General features: G+C 45.2%; 1 protein-coding gene across 1 annotated transcript in view; it reads right to left on the minus strand.

Moving 5' to 3' along the window:
• nectin3b (nectin cell adhesion molecule 3b) overlaps window positions 1–21,579 on the minus strand; it is a 47,646-nt gene that overhangs the window by 8,336 nt on the left and 17,731 nt on the right. Inside the window, exons 2-5 of the mRNA XM_053648436.1 lie at window positions 8,420–8,767; window positions 3,436–3,735; window positions 2,843–2,960; window positions 1,812–1,963 (exon numbers count right to left, since the gene is read on the minus strand). Coding sequence (XP_053504411.1) covers window positions 1,812–1,963; window positions 2,843–2,960; window positions 3,436–3,735; window positions 8,420–8,767 — 918 coding nt within the window. The remainder of the gene's footprint in view (window positions 1–1,811; window positions 1,964–2,842; window positions 2,961–3,435; window positions 3,736–8,419; window positions 8,768–21,579) is intronic.

Consider the following 21,579-nt stretch of genomic DNA (forward strand, 5'->3'; position numbering starts at 1 on the left):
CAGATCCGTCGGCGAGACTAATTACACAGCTCCGTGCACTGCTGACAGCTCAAACAATAGAGACCAACGGAACACCTCACACAAGCAAGAGGTCGACCTGCGATAAAACGACCCTCTGCTCCGAGACCGAATTAAAAGGTGCAGCTTGTAATGTTATGATTACATCAGGTCAAAGAACAAGGATGACGCCAAAAATGATAATAAATCCACGACTCGTAGTATTTACATGCATTGAATACACTAGGTTAATCATTTCCACGGGGTGTTCTTGTCGGTTGGCGCGAAGGCTTGTAGAATTACTTTCATGGCGATTGTAATTCTCCTCACGGACACCAGGGACGCTACAGAAGTTACAGACCGCCCCTTTAAGCGGATTCATTAGTTTCCGTAGTAGGACTCCCGAACGATGCTGACGATCTGCTTATTATCTTCAGAATTACAGGAAAGGTGAGAGCATCTTTCCGGGAAATATCCGATGATGGCTGCATAAGCCAAAAATTGAATACGATACAATGTAGAACATATTGCATAAATGAAACATGACATGGTTCGACTTGTACTATGCAAATAGTTCCGTCTCATTCTGAAAAAAAGACGGGCCTGACAAGCCTAAAGACCACAGTGCTATTTATTTATTTATTTTAAATTAGTGATCGCCTCAGATCCTTGTTCTTGGCTGACGGGAGTGGAACTTGATGAGGTCTTGGTGATTATTTGAGTTAGTACAGACTCCCCTTCAGCTCAAACCAGTCTGGTCATTCACCTCTGATCTCTCTCAACAAGACGCGTCAGCCTGCGGACCCTCAACCCAGCCCATCAGGCACCAACAACCACACCACGGTTAAACCCCCAGCGATCACGCTTTTCCACCATTCTGATGTTTGACGTGAATAATAACTGAAGCTCTTGACTTGTATCTGCTCGATTTTATGCATTGTGCTCCTGCCACGTGATTGGCCGATTAGATGACTGCATAAACGCGCAGGTGTACCGGCATCCCCAATACAGCAGACAGGGAGTGCAATAATGCCGTCTTGCCTTTGTGGCTTGTAAAACCAGAGGAGTTTGAATGCAGACAGTAAAATGCATGTGGTTAAGATTAAAGGTGCAGTAAGTGAACATTATTAATAAAGGCATTGTAACAATGGTAAACGCAATTGAAATTAAAACGGAAATTAAAATGAATTAAAAAAATATATTAATTAGGGTGGTTCAGACATATAGACCTGGCAACACGGATGGAAAAAAGGTAAATGACGTCACTAGCTAGGCTTTTAAATATAAAACCGGACCCTACACTTATTACTGATAGAAAAGGAAATCAAAACTGCTTTTCTGCACAAATATTGCAAAAAAAAAACAAACTATACAATACAACCCAGCCATCCGTCCATTCTCTGTACCGCTGTACTCTGTACAGGGTCGTGAGGAGCCTGGAGCCTATCCCAGGGAACTCTGGCATGAGGCGGGGTACACCCTGTGACTCGCCCGGTGACCTCTGACCCCGTGATGACGCATGACCGGATTAGTCTGTGGATTCGTCTAGAATGAACATCTAGGCAGCTACGGTGGCTAATCAGCATGCCCCACACACACCGTGGAAGTGCATTCTGCTCAGACGCACAGACACACCCTCAATGAGTGTGTGTGAGTGATTGCATAAATACAAAACTATGCATCCTTCATGTGCACATGTAATCGATACCTCATGTTTGCGTGCGATGGCTTTCTGATTGCAACCAAATGCAGTACATTACAGGACGCTGACATGCACAGCACTGGGCTGTTTTTGTTCTAAACCTCTGTCTCACCTTGGATACGGATCCTGAGGTCACGGGTGCGCAGGCCGATGTTATTTCCCACCTCGCACCTGTACACACCGGAGTCGTTCCTCTGTAGTGGCCTCAGGAACGTCAGGGAATTATTCACCACCGCTACGCCGTCTGGCATTTCACCGTCCAGCCTGAACACACACACACACACACACACACACACACACACACATTTCAGGCATCATAGGCATCAAAAAAAAAAAAAATCATATATCATATGAACGTTGAGGACATTTCTACGATACGCCACGTGCATCAAGATAAATAACGTAGCTGACAAACGGTCTTCAAAACCGTAGTAAAATAAAGAATCACGTCAAAATCAACAGCATCCATTCAAGTTGGAATTATTAAAAACATCAAACAAACATCACCATACCAACAATATTTTAGACGAGTGCATCGCGTAATCGTTCGTCACCATATCGATGCTATATGGATATAGCGCCCAGCCCTACAGCCACCTCACACAGGGTCATGACTCAAAGGTCGAGAAGTCGTGGAATACGAAGTTACTGATCAGAGTTAACGTGATTACGCAGTTGCATTGTGCACACTGTGTCACAAAAGTGGAAAATGTCCTAAAATCGGAGAAGACTAGTTAAATATCTCAGTAAAGGCTCCATACAGCACCTGCTAGAGGCGTACAACTGTACCCGATAGAGGCGGAAATACAGCAGCTCAACACCCGGATACTGGAATAATAAAAAGCAATTTTCTAAATGTTAAGTGCTCAGGAAGCGTAATGGGAAGCAAAAGAGGCGACTGGTGGTGGTGGTGCGCGTGTGTGTGTGTGTGTGGAGCCTCAGATGGAGCATCTGCGCTCACAGTGCTGTAACTGGAAGCAGGCCTGTGAACACCACGAAGCTGAAACCGATCCAAAAAAGCTTGCACGAACAGCACAGTGTGTGTGTGTGTGTGTGAGAGAGAGAGAGAGTGAGTGTGTGACTGAGAGAGAGAGTGAGTGTGTGAGTGAGAGAGAGAGAGAGAGAGACGCTGCACATGCACACCTGATCCATCTGAAGAGGTGGGCTGGAGGGTTAGCTTTGACTTGACACTTAAGCTGGACGTTCTCCCGCCCCACATACCAGTCCCCATCGTAGCCCAGCAGCAGGATGTCCGGTGCAACTGTGGACACACACACACACACACACACACACACACCATTCAAAGCAAGTACAGGAAGGCAGGATGCCACACCTCGTTAAACTGATGAACGCACTGTTTAAGGAACTCGGGGATAAAATCGCTTACACAGGGTCAAAATCACGGACTTTTCTGAAACCGGAGTTATTCAAACAACGCAATGCGCTCTAAAGATCCATTTTTAAAAACACAGGTCTTGCTTTGCTGGGTGAACAAAGCCCGAGTGCTGCATGAAATGATGCCGTGTTTCACTGCGTGATGCCGAGAGAGAGAAATCAGAAAAAGGAAGATAACCGCACAGAATGAAATGGAGCAAATGGATTGAAAAGAGAACAGACGAGAAGGAATAGAAGTAAAAACAAAAAAAACCAAGAGGCATAAGAGGAAAAATGAATAAACAGGAGGAGAAAGGGAAACCAACGTGTACATACACACTCAGTGAAGAGGACATACTCACACTGCACGTTGATGTTGTAAGGCATCCTGAATTCACTCGGCAGGGCCGGGTGTCTCACCACACAGGTGAGGGCGTCGCCCTGGGCGTCACGTGTGGGCTCCCAGATGTAGTGCACCTGCGTGGTTGTGGTGCCATTTCCGTCTTCCTGCGTGTGCGTCTCCGACGTGCCGTACAGCTGCGACTCCCAGATGACTTCGGCCTTGGGACGGGCACGCTCGGCAATGCACGTAGCTACGGTGGTCCGGTTTCCTCCGTCTAAAAGAGCCGCAGAACCGGCGGATATGTACACCTTCGGCTCCACTGAGAGAGAGAGGCAGAGAGAATGGCGCAGAGAAAGGAAGAGAGAGACAGAGAGGCAGAGACAGAGACAGAGAGAGGCAGAGACACACAGAGACAGGCGCAGAGAGAGGCGCAGAGACAGGCACAGAGAGAGGCAGGCGCAGAGAGAGAGAGAGAGAGAGGGAGGCAGAGAGAGAGAGAGAGGCAGGCGCAGAGAGAGAGAGAGAGAGAGGGAGGCAGAGAGAGAGAGAGAGGCAGAGAGAGAGAGAGAGAGAGAGGGAGAGAGAGAGAGGCAGAGAAATAGAGAGAGAGAGGCAGAGAGAGAGAAAGAGGCAGAGAGACAGAGAGAGAGGGAGGCAGAGAGACAGAGAGAGAGAGAGGCAGAGAGAGAGAGAGAGGGAGGCAGAGAGACAGAGAGAGAGGCAGAGAGAGAGAGAGAGGCAGAGAGAGAGAGAGAGAGACAGAGAGAGAGGGAGGCAGAGAGACAGAGAGAGAGAGGCAGAGAGAGAGAGAGAGGGAGGCAGAGAGACAGAGGCAGAGAGAGAGAGAGAGGCAGAGAGAGAGAGAGAGAGGCAGAGAGAGAGAGAGAGAGAGGGAGGCAGAGAGACAGAGAGAGAGAGAGGCAGAGAGACAGAGAGAGAGAGAGGCAGAGAGACAGAGAGAGAGAGAGAGGCAGAGAGACAGAGAGGCAGAGAGAGAGAGAGAGAGAGAGAGAGGCAGAGAGACAGAGAGAGAGACAGGCAGAGAGAGAGAGAGAGAGAGAGAGAGAGAGGCAGAGAGAGAGAGAGACAGAGAGAGAGACAGGCAGAGAGAGAGAGAGAGAGAGAGAGAGAGAGAGAGAGAGAGAGAGAGGGAGGCAGAGAGACAGAGAGAGAGAGAGGCAGAGAGAGAGAGAGAGAGAGAGAGAGAGGCAGAGAGACAGAGAGGCAGAGAGAGAGAGAGAGAGAGAGAGAGAGAGAGAGAGAGAGAGACAGAGAGAGAGACAGGCAGAGAGAGAGAGAGAGAGAGAGAGAGAGAGAGAGAGAGAGAGAGAGAGAGAGAGGGAGGCAGACAGAGGGAGTTTAAGCACCGTCTGGCAGGCCATAATCACATACACCTCAGCAATGATTAAAGAAAAGATGTACAGTTTTTTTTTTTTTAAATATTCGTGAGATTTTTCCTAACAAGAGTTTGCTCTTATAGACCAAGTATATGCAAACCCTCCTTATATGCCAAGATGCTACTGTAAGCTCGCTTAGTTCGCACCATGGCCCTTATTTGCCCAGTTAGGGCAGACTAAAAACTGGCAATAATTTTTATTTTTTTTTTAAATGATGATCCTTCCCACAACGCTGACAAACAGGAGTGATGGTGCTTTTCTGTCCGAGTGTAAAAACAAGCAGTCATGATGACTCCTGGCTGCTAGTCAGCTCGATTGTTCATCAGGGTCACTGAGGGCTTTTCCAGAGGAGCTGAAGTTCTCTGTTGAAATGTTCTGTGGAAAGGAAAGTGTGCGAGTGCTGAATTCCAGGAGCAAAGTTCAGCAGTCAGCTGCACCAGATAAACATCTGGGGGGTTTTTCCACAATGCAATAGATTTTTCCAAAAAATTAATAGTACATCGTATATACACGTAATAGTGCAGTGGTAGCTCAAAGGTTAAGACATTAAACCATGTACACAATGCAGTCCCCGAGTAATGCAAAAAAAAAATAATAAACCAAACCTGGTGAAATTTCTCTAGTTATGGTAATGACACACACATTATTCATCCAAGGCGTCTGATATCAATTCTCCATCAGACAGTTTTTGCCGTTTCCAGTGCCGAGTGAGCCGTACTTTACACACGTAACTGTTCTGAATTTAATTACCCTTCCTGCCAGAGAATACTAAAGGAGAGAACCAGGAATGGCACCCATCATGGGTGCATCCCAAAATTTTAAATCCACGCCTCTTCGATTCCGTGATCCTATCCTTAAGCCCGAGATCCAGACATCAATCAATCAAAACGCGCCCATTTCAGGATGTACCATTCCCAACCTGCATTCCAAGCAGATATGAGACAGGAGGCTTGTAGAGACACAGGAACATCCTGCACAAATCTTTTTATTCTTTCTATTGTTGTGCATACACAACTCCCCAAAATAACTTCCATCGCTTTAAAGCGACGCTTCAGTGACCAAGGACTCATTAGGCACTTTCCGTCTCTTCCCTGTCCTTGCAACTTTCCTCAGAGGAAGGAACTAAGAGTCAAAGAAGGGAAGGAAATAGGATGTGCAAATGTAGAAATCAGAAAAATCCCCACCGAGCACGATACAAAACCTGGAAAGCTCGACTTTACGAGCTTACGTCCCTCTCTTCACTCATTTACTCACCTGGTAGATCTGAAGCCTATCCTGGGAACAGTGGGCATGAGGTGAGAGTACCCTCTGGATGCAGTTGCAGGGCATCACACGCATTCATGGGCAATTTAGGATCGCCAATCCTTCTACTGGCATGTTTTTGGGAGATGGGAGGAAACGCACACAAACGGTAACCGGAGCTCAGGGTTGAACCAGGAACCCTGGAGCCGTGAGGAGACGACGCTCCTCGCTGCCCCACCAGGGCTTCTCTTCAAATGAAATCCCACGCAGCAGACTTTTAAAAACCCTTCCACGGTTTCATGTTAACCCCAGTAATGAATGATCTCATCATCTTGCACCTTCCATAAACTCCTCCCACTCTCACAGGTTCAGTTAAGTGATGGTGAGAAGGACCAGTGTGCTCAACCAGGATTACAGTACCAACTATAGGTATGTGGTATCCATTATTATCTTTGGGATTAGAAAGCATTAAACTGCTTAATCAGCTTGGACTGAGGGATGCGGGAGTGACTGATGGCGCGCACACACACACACACACACGTCCTGCTTCAGTGGTAAGTAAGCACACTCCACCTTCCTTGCCTCGTTGAGTCAGCTTTGTTTGCTTTTCCACCCCTCCCTCATCCTGATCCCCTCAGCTCGTTCTCGCACTCATTCCTGCCTGACCTTCAGCATGAGCAGCAGCTGAGCACTCAGAGTTACCACTAAAGAAGTGTGTGTGAGAGAAGTGTCATACGTGCTCGTGACTGTACGCAGGCCTCGTGTACGAGTGTGTGTCGGAGTCCAGACGATACTTAGAGACTCCCTTGACTTCAGCTTATAGATGAACCCCTAAAAATAGTGGGGAATTTTGGCTCTGTACCTACTACACACATGCCATTCCTTGTGCTCTAATTATAGCTCTTGTGCATGTTCCCCCTCCCCCACTTTGTGCTCCATACACTGGCACTATTCCTCATCCCCCCCCTTATTATATGAATTGCTTTATACCTCTATTACAGACTCCCTCAGCTGCGAGTTTTGCAGCAAAGCAGATGGATTGCAGGACAGAGACTGACGTCATACTGTTCCGAGGAAGCACTCCCCCATCTCCCCACACACACACCTCTCACCTGTTCATTCTCCCGCTCCCCCACTCGCATCCACGCACCTGCCGTTTGCTACTTGCATCCCGTTTGAATGGGGTTACACGTGCTACAATCTGTCACACCACTTCACCCACAATTAGTTATGAGTCACACTCCATCAGTGTCTCGAGAGTGTGAATTTTTCAATTCTACCACCGGGACAGAGTCTCCGTCAGACTAAATGGAGGTACGTCCAGACGGGGAACCCGTGCACGCACGCACACACAGTCTGCATCATCACTTTTACGTGACGTTAGCCCAGCCCTGAGGGTCTAGCTGTCGGCTGGAGAGAAACATTTGTCTCAGAAGTCACGAGTGATTTATGAGCACCTTCTGCTACACCTACCACAGTGGTCACAATGTAGCTAGATTATTGACGGTACTGGACAAGGGACGGGGAGAAACCCAGGGCCACCCGTGAGCAGATATTCAGATGGTGGACGATTCCCACCACACCTTCACTCAAAGCAACAGGTGACCAGCGTGCATGAGACCGAGCTGTGATTTCGCCGACAGTCTCGTTTCATTAGAGATTCTCTCAATTCTACTCTATGCAAATTAGGTACGACACGGCAAAGCAATAAACCCCCACGCCAGGCTGGAATGATGCCCAACTTTTTTAGATGTTTAGATTTTTCACATTAACATCGCTTTAGTTCGGTGCTGCGATGTTCCCTTAGCAGAAGCCTTTGTTTCTTAATCCTTCTGTCAAGCCTGGAATATATCTGACTGGAAGGCCATCCTTGAGCACAGTAAGAAGCTTTATATGGAGCTTTTGTTAGTCTCATGAGGATATTGTTAATTCCTGCAAGCAATACGTGCCTTAAGAAATAACACCACTAGCAAACGAGCAAATCCTAATCAGGCCGATGCAAAAAATGACATTATATAAGCTGTGAAAATAAAAAAAAAATCACAGCAAAACATCTGAAATACGGGCAGCTTTTTAAAAAATAATAATAATAATAATAATTAATTTCAGCTTGTAAACAGATGCCAGCTGGCAAAATGTCCATGAGGCTCCTTCACCACAGCTGGAATGAGATACGTTAACGACATAATGACACGGTAATATGCTATAACCTTACCTGCCTTCACAAGAAGTTGTTAAGGAAAGACCGTAGTTTTCAGAACTATACGTGGTTCGGAAAATGTCCAAAAAAAACAAAAAAAACAACAACATTTCCCAGGTCACCACACATTTATGTTAGGGGATCAGTTTATTACTAAAACTCACCGAGGACGCTGAGGGTGATGGAGGCTTGTGCGATGCCCAGAGGAAAAGTCGACGCCTTGCAGATGTAGTCACCGGCATCTGAGAAACCCACATCCTCCAGCACGATGGTGGCATCGCTGGTGGAGGGTGCGCGGAAAGACAGGCGGCGCTCGTACTCGGGCTGGATGGAGATGCCGAACATGGGGTTGTACACGGCCACCGTGACCCAGCCGGACGGCAGGCGCCTCTCCCATGAGCTCTGCGTCAGGCTCAGATTGTCGTCCACCTCAACCCTGCAGCTCAGAGTCACGTTCTTCCCCAGCACGCCGCTCACCTTGGGAGGCACCACCACCTGGCTGCCACACACACCTGAGGCAAACACACGTTTACCTATTAGACATTATTCCACCTTAATATCGTGAGATTTAGCTCGAGGATACGCCACAATCGATTATAGTACTGCAAAACGTTTTACGTTTCTAAAATTGCTCTTCGGTCGGAGAAACAGTTCCGTCTGCCACGACTCGTGGAACTTTCCCCAAGTCAAAGGGTCTTCAATTATACAGTGCGACAAACTGCTATTATTATATGGCAAACAAATACCAAAACATCTGTTTGCCAGTGTATACACCACATATTTATACACATGAGTATTAGTTACTAATAATCCACAAAGAAACCCAGAGAAGAACAATCTTTTTTTTCCCCCCTATGCACACACCAGCGAGCTGCTGCAATTTGTCAGATGGCAAAAGCAGAAAATAAAACCACAGGGGTCCGTTTTAAGAGCTTGAGAACCTAAAATTAATGTTCACCTAAAACTTGCTGAAAAACCCTTACACAAGCCTTTTTTTTTTTTTTTTTTTTTTTTTTTTTTAAATAGCAAATGTGAAGTTATGAGGTGTCAAGCTTCTATAGTAGAGTAACTATAGGGGGGAAAAGAATGCAAAGAGGATTAAAATTAAACGTCATGGCAGTGTTTATTCAGTGCCATTCTCACTCCAATGAGAAAACTTTCTCGTTATTAAATCTTTTTCTGCACTACGTTACCTTACTAACGGTTTTTACGAATCGGATCTCGCTTAACAGCAAGACTAGGAGGTGCTGGGACTTGAGGAATTCCATCATTTGTGAGGTGCTCCTCTGTGATTCTATCTCCATCACAATCAGCCATGTCTGTGCCCCCCCAGAGGAACATCTGGATAGACACGCCGATGACTTTGCAGGCAGAAACCGCCCCTTGCTTTGGAAATTCTCGTATAATGAAGCGGGCGTGATAAACGACGCGTTGCGTCATTTTCTTAATTTAAATCCGCGTTCAGGTTTTGCGAGTGAAGACATTCATGGCTTCATCCGTTCGGCAGCGCGGACAAGGGAAGCTAAAGTGCGTCAAAGAAAGCCGTTGTGTTGCCCTGCTCTGATGTCGGACCGCGGGTTATTAACGTATGTGTACGATACAAAATAGGAAAAACACTCATCCATCCATTTACTGTACCGCTTATTCTACACAGGGTCATGGGGAGCCTATCCCGAGAAACTCGTATCCCGGGGCACGAGGCGGGGGAACACCCTGAACGAGGTGCCAATCCATCACAAGGCACAATCGCACACATTCACAAACTTAGGAGAATTTGGAAATGCCAGTCAGCCGATAACATCTTGTACAAACAGCTGGAGTACTAGAGTACCAGGAGGAAACGCTGAAAGCATGGGGAGAACATGCATATCTGCACGCAGGTGCGAGGCAAGCATGCGAACCACTACGCCAATGTGCTCCCATAGGAAACCGAAACATATGACAGACAAAAAATAAATAAATAAAAACTTTTAAAATTAAAATAAAATTCCCGATACTATCGTCAATCCGTCCCAAGCCTAGATGATACCCTGTATAAAGGCTTTATACACTGAAGAAATGTGTAAGAAATGCTGAACAGCTAACGTTAGTTAGCTAGGGTTCCTCCCCAAAAGTGCGAAAAACTTACAAGCATCTACCAATTTATTCATTTTAAATAAATAAATAAATAAATAAATAAATAAATAAATAAATAAATAAATAAAAGTCCTACAGTCTCTTGTCCTCACTGTTTTCTTAAAGTTGGTGGATTTGAAAAGTAAATAAATTAGAAAATGCATAAATAAAAAGTAAGGCTCACCATCAACATCACCATATTCCCTCCAAAATCGCAAAAATAGATAAATGAATTAAAATCCCATCAAAATTGGCTCGTTTTGGCCGAATCCCTAAACATAATAGCAAGGCAGATGTCTAGTGAGACCACTCTCCTCCACCCCCCCCCCCCCGCCCGCATCCTTTCCCAGTCATGTGCACTGGCTTGTCAACAAGGCATTTTATTTACTGTTGGATTGTCTGCTCCTTAACTAGAATTTTCCCCATTTGTTGGTTTTTCTCCACAGTAGTCACACGGTGTTCATGAAGAAGTCATTAATAAACGGATTAAAAGAACATAACATTTAAGGCGATGTACGCCATTCTCCCGTTCCACCACTTTCTGACACTTTCTGCCACTTTCCACACTACTGTATGCGGTTGGTGCTGTACTTGGTCGTAGCTAATTTTGTTTTTATGTAGTGTAACAATGGGCGTGCTGTCTCAGAGCGGTAATGACCGAAAAAAATAAATTAACATGGGAATACGACCACAGAGTTCTCCCTGTTCTCCACATCGCTCGTTTCCTCCTGGCTTTTAACCACTCGCTTCCTTTCCATCTGCTACCTTCCACCAGCCAGTCACCCTCCAACAGTTTTTTCCCCTCTTTCCAGTCACTGAACAAAAGTTTAATTATGTCTGTGAGTGAGAGAGAGAGAGACACAGACAGACAGACAGACAGACAGAGACACAGAGAGAGAGAGACAGAGAGAGAGACAGACACACACACACACACACACACACACACACACAGAGAGAGAGACCCACACAGAGAGAGAGAGAGCGAGAGAGACCCACACAGAGAGAGAGAGAGACCCACAGAGAGAGAGAGAGAGACCCACAGAGAGAGAGAGAGACCCACAGAGAGAGAGAGAGACCCAAAGAGAGAGAGAGAGACCCACAGAGAGAGAGAGAGACCCACAGAGAGAGAGAGAGAGAGAGACCCACAGAGAGAGAGAGAGAGAGACCCACAGAGAGAGAGACCCACAGAGAGAGAGAGAGAGAGACCCACAGAGAGAGAGACCCACAGAGAGAGAGAGAGACCCACACAGAGAAAGAGAGAGAGAGAGAGAGACCCACAGAGAGAGAGAGAGAGAGAGACCCACAGAGAGAGAGAGAGACCGACCCACAGAGAGAGAGAGAGACCCACACAGAGAGAGAGAGAGTGAGAGAGACCCACAGAGAAAGAGAGAGAGAGTGAGAGAGAGAGAGAGAGAGAGAGAGAGAGAGAGAGACCCACAGAGAGAGAGAGACCCACACAGAGAGAGAGAGAGTGAGAGAGACCCACAGAGAGAGAGAGAGAGAGTGAGAGAGAGTGAGAGAGAGAGAGAGAGAGAGAGTGAGAGAGAGAGTGTGTGCTGGAAAAAGAGGAGCAAGATGAAGATGGAAAGACGGAGAGAAAGAAAGACAAAATGCTGCAACAGACCCATGAGACAAGGGCCACGTAGGGGACAACGCGCGTGTTATTACTGTGCTCCACCTTGTCCAACCTCCCTTACACACGCACAGACGTTCCCTTCATGTGGTGGGGTGGGGAGAATGATGGAATTCAGAGCTGGGTCTGCAATACATTCCCACATCTTTTATGTATCAGTCATTCGCAGGACGTTCAAGTCAAACACACGCTCAGTGACCCTGGTGAGGAATTGTGGACTCCAGGCTATTGTTTCAGGACTTCATATGAATGGCACGTTGCCTTCACACCTTCTGGATCTATTACACGAGTTCAGGAACGCTCATGGACGAGTTACCTTGTGGAACCTTGTGGACCTGGTTCAGGAACTCTCATGGAAGGGTCCGGGAACTCTCAAGGACGAGTTCTGTTTCTGAGTCCCACCACACTGAAGGTTCTGAAGTAATGCACACAAACTGAACATCTCAGCACAGGAACATGGCAGAAAGGGAGAAGACTGGGGTTATGGTAGCTTAGTGGTTAGCACGTTTGCCTCGCACCTCCAGGGTTGAGGGTTCGATACTCCCTCGAGCTTTCCTCAGGGTGTCCCCCGCCTCATGTCCCAAGTTCCCTAGGATCGTCTCCAGGCCCCTCCCCCCAGTTTGACCCTGTATAGAATAAGCGGTACAGAAAAACAGCTGGATGGATGCCACAAGTGTGTACAAACTACACTTACGTGATGATTTGGAATTAAAGTCGGCCACACTACTCGCTGAAAAGTAATGGCGTTACATATTATCACTAATTACTACTTAAAATCTGCATCAACCGTGGTCAGGTGCTTCAGTGTGGTTACTTGTGCTTCACAGAGAGACCGATAGTGTTTCATTCCCCAGGACGTAACCTACATTTTACAGTGAGGTTCTTGTGTACATGTACAAATAAATAAATAAAAATAAATAACATTTCCATTTAGCAAAACAGCCATTTGTTTCTGCTGAGATCCTTGAACTTGCGCGACTTCGCAGCCACCTGGCGTGAACTCGCGCGCACACGCTAGCACACAGCTAACGAATTTAAAGGGGCAAAGGTAGAAAGCAGAGTTTATCTTTAGCTCGACTGCTAGCACCAATGTTCCCATGAATTTAACCCCTTATACGGAGAGGTCACGGAACGCTTTTCAGGTCATAAACAGCCCCGCTTCTTACGTTTCCGAAGACGGTCTTGTAGTGGATACACACCTATTGTTGCAATGCCCCTTTATTACTACAGACCGTGAAGCTACACTGAATTCCACACAGAGGTGTTTTGTTCCTTCACCAGAGGGGTAGTGGCTTTGATCTCGGTTGAAATCGTCGCCCTCGAGAGCACCCATCCTCATCCGTGTGTGTTTTCTTTACACGAGGAGTTATTTGCGTTCGACAGGATAGCCGATAGCTGACCTCACTCGCGGAATTGAAACCAGGCCTTCGTGGAACTGCTGCGTTGTGATCCACTCAGCACTGCACTTCAAAAGTATCTGGATTCAATCTGTACTTTCCCCTGTCTGCTCTGGGATTACCCGAGTCATGTTCCGATCAGCGGGGAAGAGAGAAACGGGCGAGGAGGATGATGAGGACAAACCGAGGAGTCGGATTTAATGGAGACTGTGTGAAAATCAGGAGGAAATAGAGCGCAAAAAGCATGGCTGGAATGAACCTGGACATATAAACAGACATACACACACACACACAACTCTAATTGCAACAAGCTGCCGGTCAGAAGACGTAAGCGTAAATCGGACCTAGCTGCGTTGCCTGGTAACGGTCTCCAAACATCATGTTTCTCAAACTCAACACTCCCAATATGAGCAGAGGGAAAGAGTGAGACGGCAGAATGCGAGGAGAAGGCGGAGGCGGGAGGAAAGGAATGAAGGGGACATCCTCATTAGGAGTTCAAGCTCTGCATAGCACAAACATTACTCCACAGATGTGGTGCAGAAAGGGGCAAAGGAGAAAATAGCAAAAAAAAAAACACGGGCACTAACAGACACCCGACCCAGGCCTGACGCTCTCCGGTGCTAAACCAGCTATAGATAAAATGCGAAACTGAAATCATCATCCATTATTAAAATAGGATATTTGTATTATAGTTAATCTACAGCGTGTACATGTAAATGCGATGTACTTTCATTTCACCGAGACTGAGACGGCAGCACCGAGCGCGTCAACAGTTTAACTAATTAAAAAACAAAACGGTTGGGGTTTTTTTTTTTTGAGTCAGTAAATGATCACTCGTACTGCGTTTAGTTTACTTCTAAAATAGCACAAGGCAAGACTTGGCCTTTTTTTTTATTAAAACCTTAAGGTGTGGTTAGCTCCACCTTCTCTATTTCCAGTGCACGCTGAGTTTAACAACTGGCAATCATTTCTGCCTCTAGGTTTGCACCGACTGGCTGTTGGCATCAGAGAGAGAAAGACAGACAAAAACAGACGGCAGCCCATAAAGAAATAATAAGAGACAATCATTTTACATTCGTTACAGTGTACGCTAACACAATTCCACCCCGCTTTAACCAGACTGTACGTTTGGAAGAAAAGTCCAGGTCTTGTCCTCAACCCACCCTGGTTACAACAACATTCTCATCCACTGCGCTCTGCTTACAGCCCCTCGCTGAGCCCCTCGCTCCCCACCCTCAGCAAGCATGTGCTTGATCCCACTGCACATCATCTCGTATCCTCGCCCCGTCATGAGAAATTTTTCCAAAAGAAAAGATAAAGTCTCGTAACACTGTAGAGGTTAACGCTGAAAGACGTGGAGGTGTGTGTGTGTGTGGGGGGATCTACCGTTAAACCGGCTACCTCCGAAGGCAGCACAGCATCAGGGAAGAACGGAATGATCTTCAGTAAAGCGGGCCTGCGATTGTTAACTTGCCCTATTAATAACCAAACCCCAGGAGAAATTAGTCTTCCTTTGCCTGTAAATTTGGCTAAAAATATTCTCCCTCGTGATGATTTTTTCTGCTTTCACGACACGAGCGCTAATCTTTAATCCATCTCAGGACATGTTTACAAGTTATGTTTCAGAAGAAAAAAACAAAAAACAAAATAAACAAATTTCAATCTCAAGTGTTTCAATACAAACCGATTTAGCAGCCTGATCGTGCACATGCATGGGTGGAGCTTAATTTAAACTAGATCAACCGATCATAACCTCACCACATCGGATCAGATGCTCGTGTAGTGAACATGGCTATAGCACATGGTTTTAACTGCGCCGACAAATCATCAGTTTTCCATAAGGAGTGTGCATGTTCTACCCCGTGCTTCGAGGGTTTCCTCCAGGTACTCAGATTTTCTCCCACATTTAAAGACATGCGCTGTAGACCGATTTTCATCCCCCCCCCCCCAAATTGTCCTTTAGTGTGTATTTGTGCACCCCGCTCCATGTGACGTCCACCACGACCCTGTGTCGGATAAGCGGTACAGAAAGTGGATATCGCTAGCAAACTTGAATGCTGGACAAGCGAGATGGCTTGTAGGGTTGTCACGATATCATAAACACGTATCTTACGATACTATACCAGTGGAAGTATCACGATACCATGCGATGCTGCGATTCCCTCAATTCAAAACCTACAAAATGAACCAAATTTACAGAAAATACATGGATATAGATATAACGGACTGACCGAATTTCCTCGGGATACTTTATTAACGAAAAAACTAGAAAGGGAACCATAGCTGGCTTATTAGCGCAAACGGCTAATTCCAGGGTTCGTACAGATGCTTCATGATGAAATTCCAGGACTTAAGGAATTTTAAAGCACTCTTTTGTTTGTTCGGTTTCAAGCACCATAGAAGATATGCCACTCAAACATTATTTCTTTGTAAATTCCGGAAAAAAAAAAAAAAAATTATTTAATAAATAAATAAATAAACCTGTCCAGGGTGTACCCCGCCTTGTGCCCCATGCTCCCTGGGATAGGCTACAGGTTTCCCCGTGACCCTGAAGAGGATAAGCGGTATAGAAGATGGATGGATGTATAACACCAATATATTTGTCTGTTTCTGTTGTCAGAACGAGTATGAAAGTGACCGAAACGCGGCCCGTTGCGAGACTACATGTCCACCAGTAGTCACTTCCAAGCTGCTGCTCTGCACTGACAAAATCCTGATTTATGACCACAACTTCATCTGATAAAATCATCATACACTTAAGTTAAAGACCATGTCTGCGCTGTGATTTCGGCTATATCTACATGTAAAATTATCACTCTGAGAAAGTTAGAAGTGAATGAATGTTCCTCGGCAGCAGCGAGAGGTGCGTCTCCAGGGGGGGGAAGCAGGACCACTCTCTTCTACGGAAAATAGCTAAAGTTTGCCCAAACTTCAAATCGTCACTAGATATGTCGATATGTGGTTGGGTGGGGGGTGGGGGGGGGGGATGGGGAAGATAACAAATAAAAAAAAAAGTTTCTAAAGGGGTCTGAGAAGTGGACTGGAGCTGTGACATAAATATTTTATATATAATATAATATAATATAATATAGTCAAGAATGCATTTTACACTTTCTGCTCTAGTGGGCGTTGAGCATTTTAGCATTAATTGTAATATTTAAAAAATAATAATAATAATAATAATAATAATAACCCCCCCCCCAAAAAAAACAAAAAACAAAACAAACCACAAACATTACAGGAAGTTTACGGGAAAGTCTTTAACCTGGCTTTCCCTCATCGCCACGTTAGCTTGCGATCAGACAAACAAAAGCCACATATAAAGTGATTTACAACATTTTAGCATTCATCACTGCTATATAATGACTTTGCCATAAGGATATACAGACAGATATTTTCCAGGCCTGACAGTGGGATTAAGAACGTGACTGTAGCTCAGAAAATAACGCAGTTCCAATGAAAAAAAAAAAAAAAACTAAACTGGACTACACTAATGTCTAAAACTCCCGGTATCGTAAACGTAGTTTTTCCATGCAGAACCGTACATTATGGTATGGTATGTAATCAACATTACGTGTTGATTCAATTTCTAACACAATTTTTTCCTAATTCATTTTGTATGTTACCGTTTCTATAGTAACAGCTCATTCACAGCATGGAGGACACTCCACATAACACATATAACATGTGTAATTATTAAGCAGGTGAAGTTTTCCAGGATGATTTTTTTTTTTTTTTGAACATTTATGGAAGGAGTCACCAGTGTCAGCACTTCATAACATGTCCGAGGTAGAGCTGTGACCGAGTTTTACAAACAAGGTGCTGTAGGGTCTTCAGGTCAGACGGGTTTACACTTTGATTTTGTAGCGACATAAGCTGTGAGTTTTTTTTTTTTTTTGGTCCTATTAAGTTCAGGAGAGAGAGAAAAGAGAGGGTGGTGAGCTTCTATAACGTAAGTGACATTTGCAGACATTCCACAACATCGAGTGCATCTATAAAATGATGGATAACTAAAGCAAACAACTCCTGTAGACAGCTCTCTGATCTTCATGTTGGTTTGTCCTTTTTAAAAAGGAATGGAGTCTTCAACCGGTGAAACTGAAGGCTAAAACCAAGAGGAGATGTTCAGAGCGATTTATTGTTTAAACAAAATCAGACAGGACACACCTGGGGAACAAGATTCACCCGTCACATGTTCAAATATTTTTACTCACCTATGAAATTCTAAACTCTCCTCAGATTCAAATCCAAATGTCTTCAGTCCACAGCAAAAAGGGAAGAAAAAAAAAATGAACTGGCCTTGCTGTTCCAATAGTTTTGGAGGGGACTGTACAACAAAGTGATGCACATATTTGTCTCAGAATATTTTTTGCCAGGGTCTAAAATTGGCAATTACTTTCTAAATCCATAGTCCTATTAACCTTGCTGAGGATAATGTATATGACACATGAAAACACACACGTGCACATATATACACAAATAAAATCAATAACGCAAGGCAGGTAAGGACAGTGTAAGGAGCCCATGATGCTGACAGCAAGGACACCAAGTCCCCAGTGGAGTCCATCTATTTCCCATTCTGCTTTAGTCAGCTGTCCTTTAATACATACTCCCCCCCACCTGCAGGGTGTGACATGCATGTGAGAGTGTGACCATGTGTAGAAGGGCATTGGGGTTATACACACTTTCCACTCACTGTGCAGAAGCTGGTCACCTCCAGGAGAGCTGCACAATATACTTACTTGTTTGTTCATCGTATGGCAATGTTTGCCAATAGGCACCCTAATAAACCACAATAAAAGATCTCAATAAAATAAATAAATAAATAAATAAATAAATAAATAAATTTCACAGCTTCACCAGTTTGTCGTAATATATTCGCTAAGCCAGGGCTCTCTAGAATAACAATATGAGCAATTACGTCAATTCTCAAATTGCAGGAACTGTCGTAACGACAAGCACAAGTAAGTTTGTGTTATTGTTTCTATAGCAACTTCTTGCTCACAGGGACGCGCGTCGTGGACGTGCAATCACGTTCATTACACACTTTCATCTGCCAATCTACGATGGGATCGAGTCAGAATAAGAACTTCTGCCGGGAAAGAAAGACGTGCCCTGCTGTTAGACGCTCTTATATAACACATAGTTACATGATCGGTTTCCCTGCATGACCCGAGAGTGACTTTGTTCAGCCACAAGAAAACAATAGTCGGATTTTACCGTCCGGTTACAGAACCTACTTATAAAACCGGGCATGAACCAGTGAACCACATGAAGTGTCTTCAGTAGAACTCACTGGAGCTATGGAGGAGGAATGGCTGGGGAGCTCTGAGCAGACGGACAGGTGTTCTTGACAGGAGCGATGAGAAAGGGCAGACCTTTAACCCAGCTCCCTCTGTAGCCGTCACTCAGTCCCACCGGAGCCTTGAGGCCGGTACGAGTGCTGCCGGTGTGCACGAGGACAGACAGGAGAAAGAGACATTTACATGATGTGTAGGCCTGTCTGAAATCTCAACGCTACCTACTTCTCAAGGAGTCACGAGGGGCGGGGGAATGAGAAGTCGGGGTAAAATGTCTAATTGATTATTGGGTCTTGTAGACCATGAGAGGAGTTGTTGAGGATTAGCTCATGTATTTTCAGGCTTTGTGGATAGAGCGATATACAGGCACCAAGGTGGAAGGCTGGATCATTATTATGTTTAGCAGCAGGCTCCATGTGCTCTCTGGTTTCACATAAAACAGACTATATACCTTCAGCTGCTTGCGTCTTGGTGGAGGAATGCGTGCTGGACGTTAATAGTCCCAATTCCACCCGCCTCGTGAAGACAAATGACTTGGTCTGGCTCCAGTGGCCAAATGGCTGCAGCCACATTACAAGCAGATGACTCTGGGGTGTTTACTTTGTGAGCCGGTGTTTATACGGAACACCATAGTGGGTACTGACTTGTACAAAAGCACTACTGCACACGTTATAATTTCTGCATTATCCCAATTACAATATGCCAAATTGGTAGTGTCTTTACGGTAGCTCTGCTATTCCAGTAGTTACGGTAGCTCTGCTATTCCAGTAGTTACGGTAACTACGGCTATTGTATTTGAAGTACTCCGCACTTCATTTCACACACACATACACCTTTCCTGATGATCAAACAACACAAATAACAATACCTATTAAATATAAAATGTAGCGCTACTGTGATTTAACCCTCTTAACACCACCCATACCATTTCCGCTTCGAATTTCAGTTTACACGTCATGTAAATGGGGGCACACCCATTTTGCATCATACCTCTCAGTTTATGATTTAACATTTTAGACTGACAGTAGTACCGGGAATCACCATTAGATTATCAAGTTTGAGGATTTAAATGCCTCTTGACAGACCTGGTGTCTGCCGCTTTAAGCTACATAAAAACAAAGGGTGTATCCTAGCTCGTAATGTACGCGTTTCTCTTTTCGCCCGTCTATACAAACCTTAACCTGCTGTCTGACGTCAGAGCCGAGCAACACCTCTGACGCGTCTCGGCCGCCCTCGCTCGCGCTGCCCAACGGATAAAAACCCGAACGTCCGCACGTGTAGTTCATAACAACGGAATAGTGCGCGTGATCGTGCCCGCGTTAGCGTCACGCTAACGAGGAACCGCAAAGCATAAACTCCTCCGTCCTGAAGACGTTCCCGTGTCGCAAAACTCAGTTACCGCTTTATTCGAGACGGTTAAAAGGACCGAGAAACAGGAGACTCTTTCCATAAATGTTAAATAAACGTCTCCTTACAGAACGAGGGCTTTAACATTAACCTGCGATTTGTCTTGCAGCCAGGAAGCTCGGAGCAGCTGCACACAATACTGCCGCTTTCTTTAATCGTGCGTTTGAAAGACTGAGGCCACAGGATTTGTTTTCCTTTACAACAACTGACCTAAACTCCACCAATCACAATCAATTTGGGTTGCTAGGCAGATTTCACACAGTCCAACTGGTCATTACTGCCGGTATGAATTTGGGCCTTTCCGAATATATATTTATTAAAAAGTATCTATTAAAAATCCAATTAAAATTAGCGTCGCCCTTTATCAGTTATTAAAAAAAATATATGTATATGCGCCTCTTAAGTACATTATAGTATTAAAACATGACTTCTCGATAAGGACGCATTGTTTCCAGACCTGAACAGGGCTGAACTACGGGAACACTGATGGGACAAGCGCTTAACCAGATTACACCATGAGTCTCGGAAATGCCGTTTGTAATAGCTGGAAAAACATTATGGATAATAAAAAAAAAAGGGTTCTAAATTAATAATTAATTTCCCAGAGTGGCTTATAATGGGGAAATATGGTACTTGGAGGCTAGTGGTCACAAGTCAAGTCGTAAGAAGCCCTAAAGGTCAAGCCGTCATCCAACTGTCAGCTCGTTAGTCTCCCATGAGCTAACAAACATGCGATGACAGAAAACAGACCGAAATAACAATATTATGCAGAGGTCAGATGAGCAAGCCTGCTCGATATTCATACTTGTGCGACACAGCTGCATCATGGGCCGGACCGAGCTCTTCTCAGGGCAGCAGCGAAGTTGATGCTCTCACACGGAGATGGTGGTCGGGGAGAGTGACTCACTGGGCTCCATCAATGAGCTTCTCGCTTCAGTCTAGACCACAGCGCAGCCAGCAGTCTGCCAGACTATCCGCTGCTGGCATTCGTACACACACGCGCATACACACACACACCCCCACCACCAAGCACAAGGAGCGCAAGAAAGTGCTTTTATGGCAGCTAAGCTGTTTATAGCGCAGGGAACCCCATGCGAGAGATGCTCTTTAATGGACAAGGTTTAATGTAAACACCAGAGGAACAGTGTGAGCGATATTAAGAGATTAATGAGTGCTGCTGTGACCTCAGCGGAAATTACGCCGAGAGAATAATGATTCACAAGATATTCCCTCGAGAACCAGCTTCCCCCAGTGTGCTACTGTGTGGTGACCAAACCCACATCATTTCTGTGTCAAACAGAAAATTACCTCATAGAAGTAAAAAAAAAAAAAAATTAATTAATTCACAAACTGTAAACCTAAATCACATCCCAAATATTAATAACCACTGGCCTGTATTTTAGGCTTTAAGCTTAACCTCACAACTTTGTAATTTAAAACCCATCAGAGTTTAATGACCTAAACAGATAGAA

The sequence above is a fragment of the Ictalurus furcatus genome, chromosome 18 (assembly GCF_023375685.1).
Source record: "Ictalurus furcatus strain D&B chromosome 18, Billie_1.0, whole genome shotgun sequence".
NCBI lineage: Eukaryota > Metazoa > Chordata > Actinopteri > Siluriformes > Ictaluridae > Ictalurus > Ictalurus furcatus.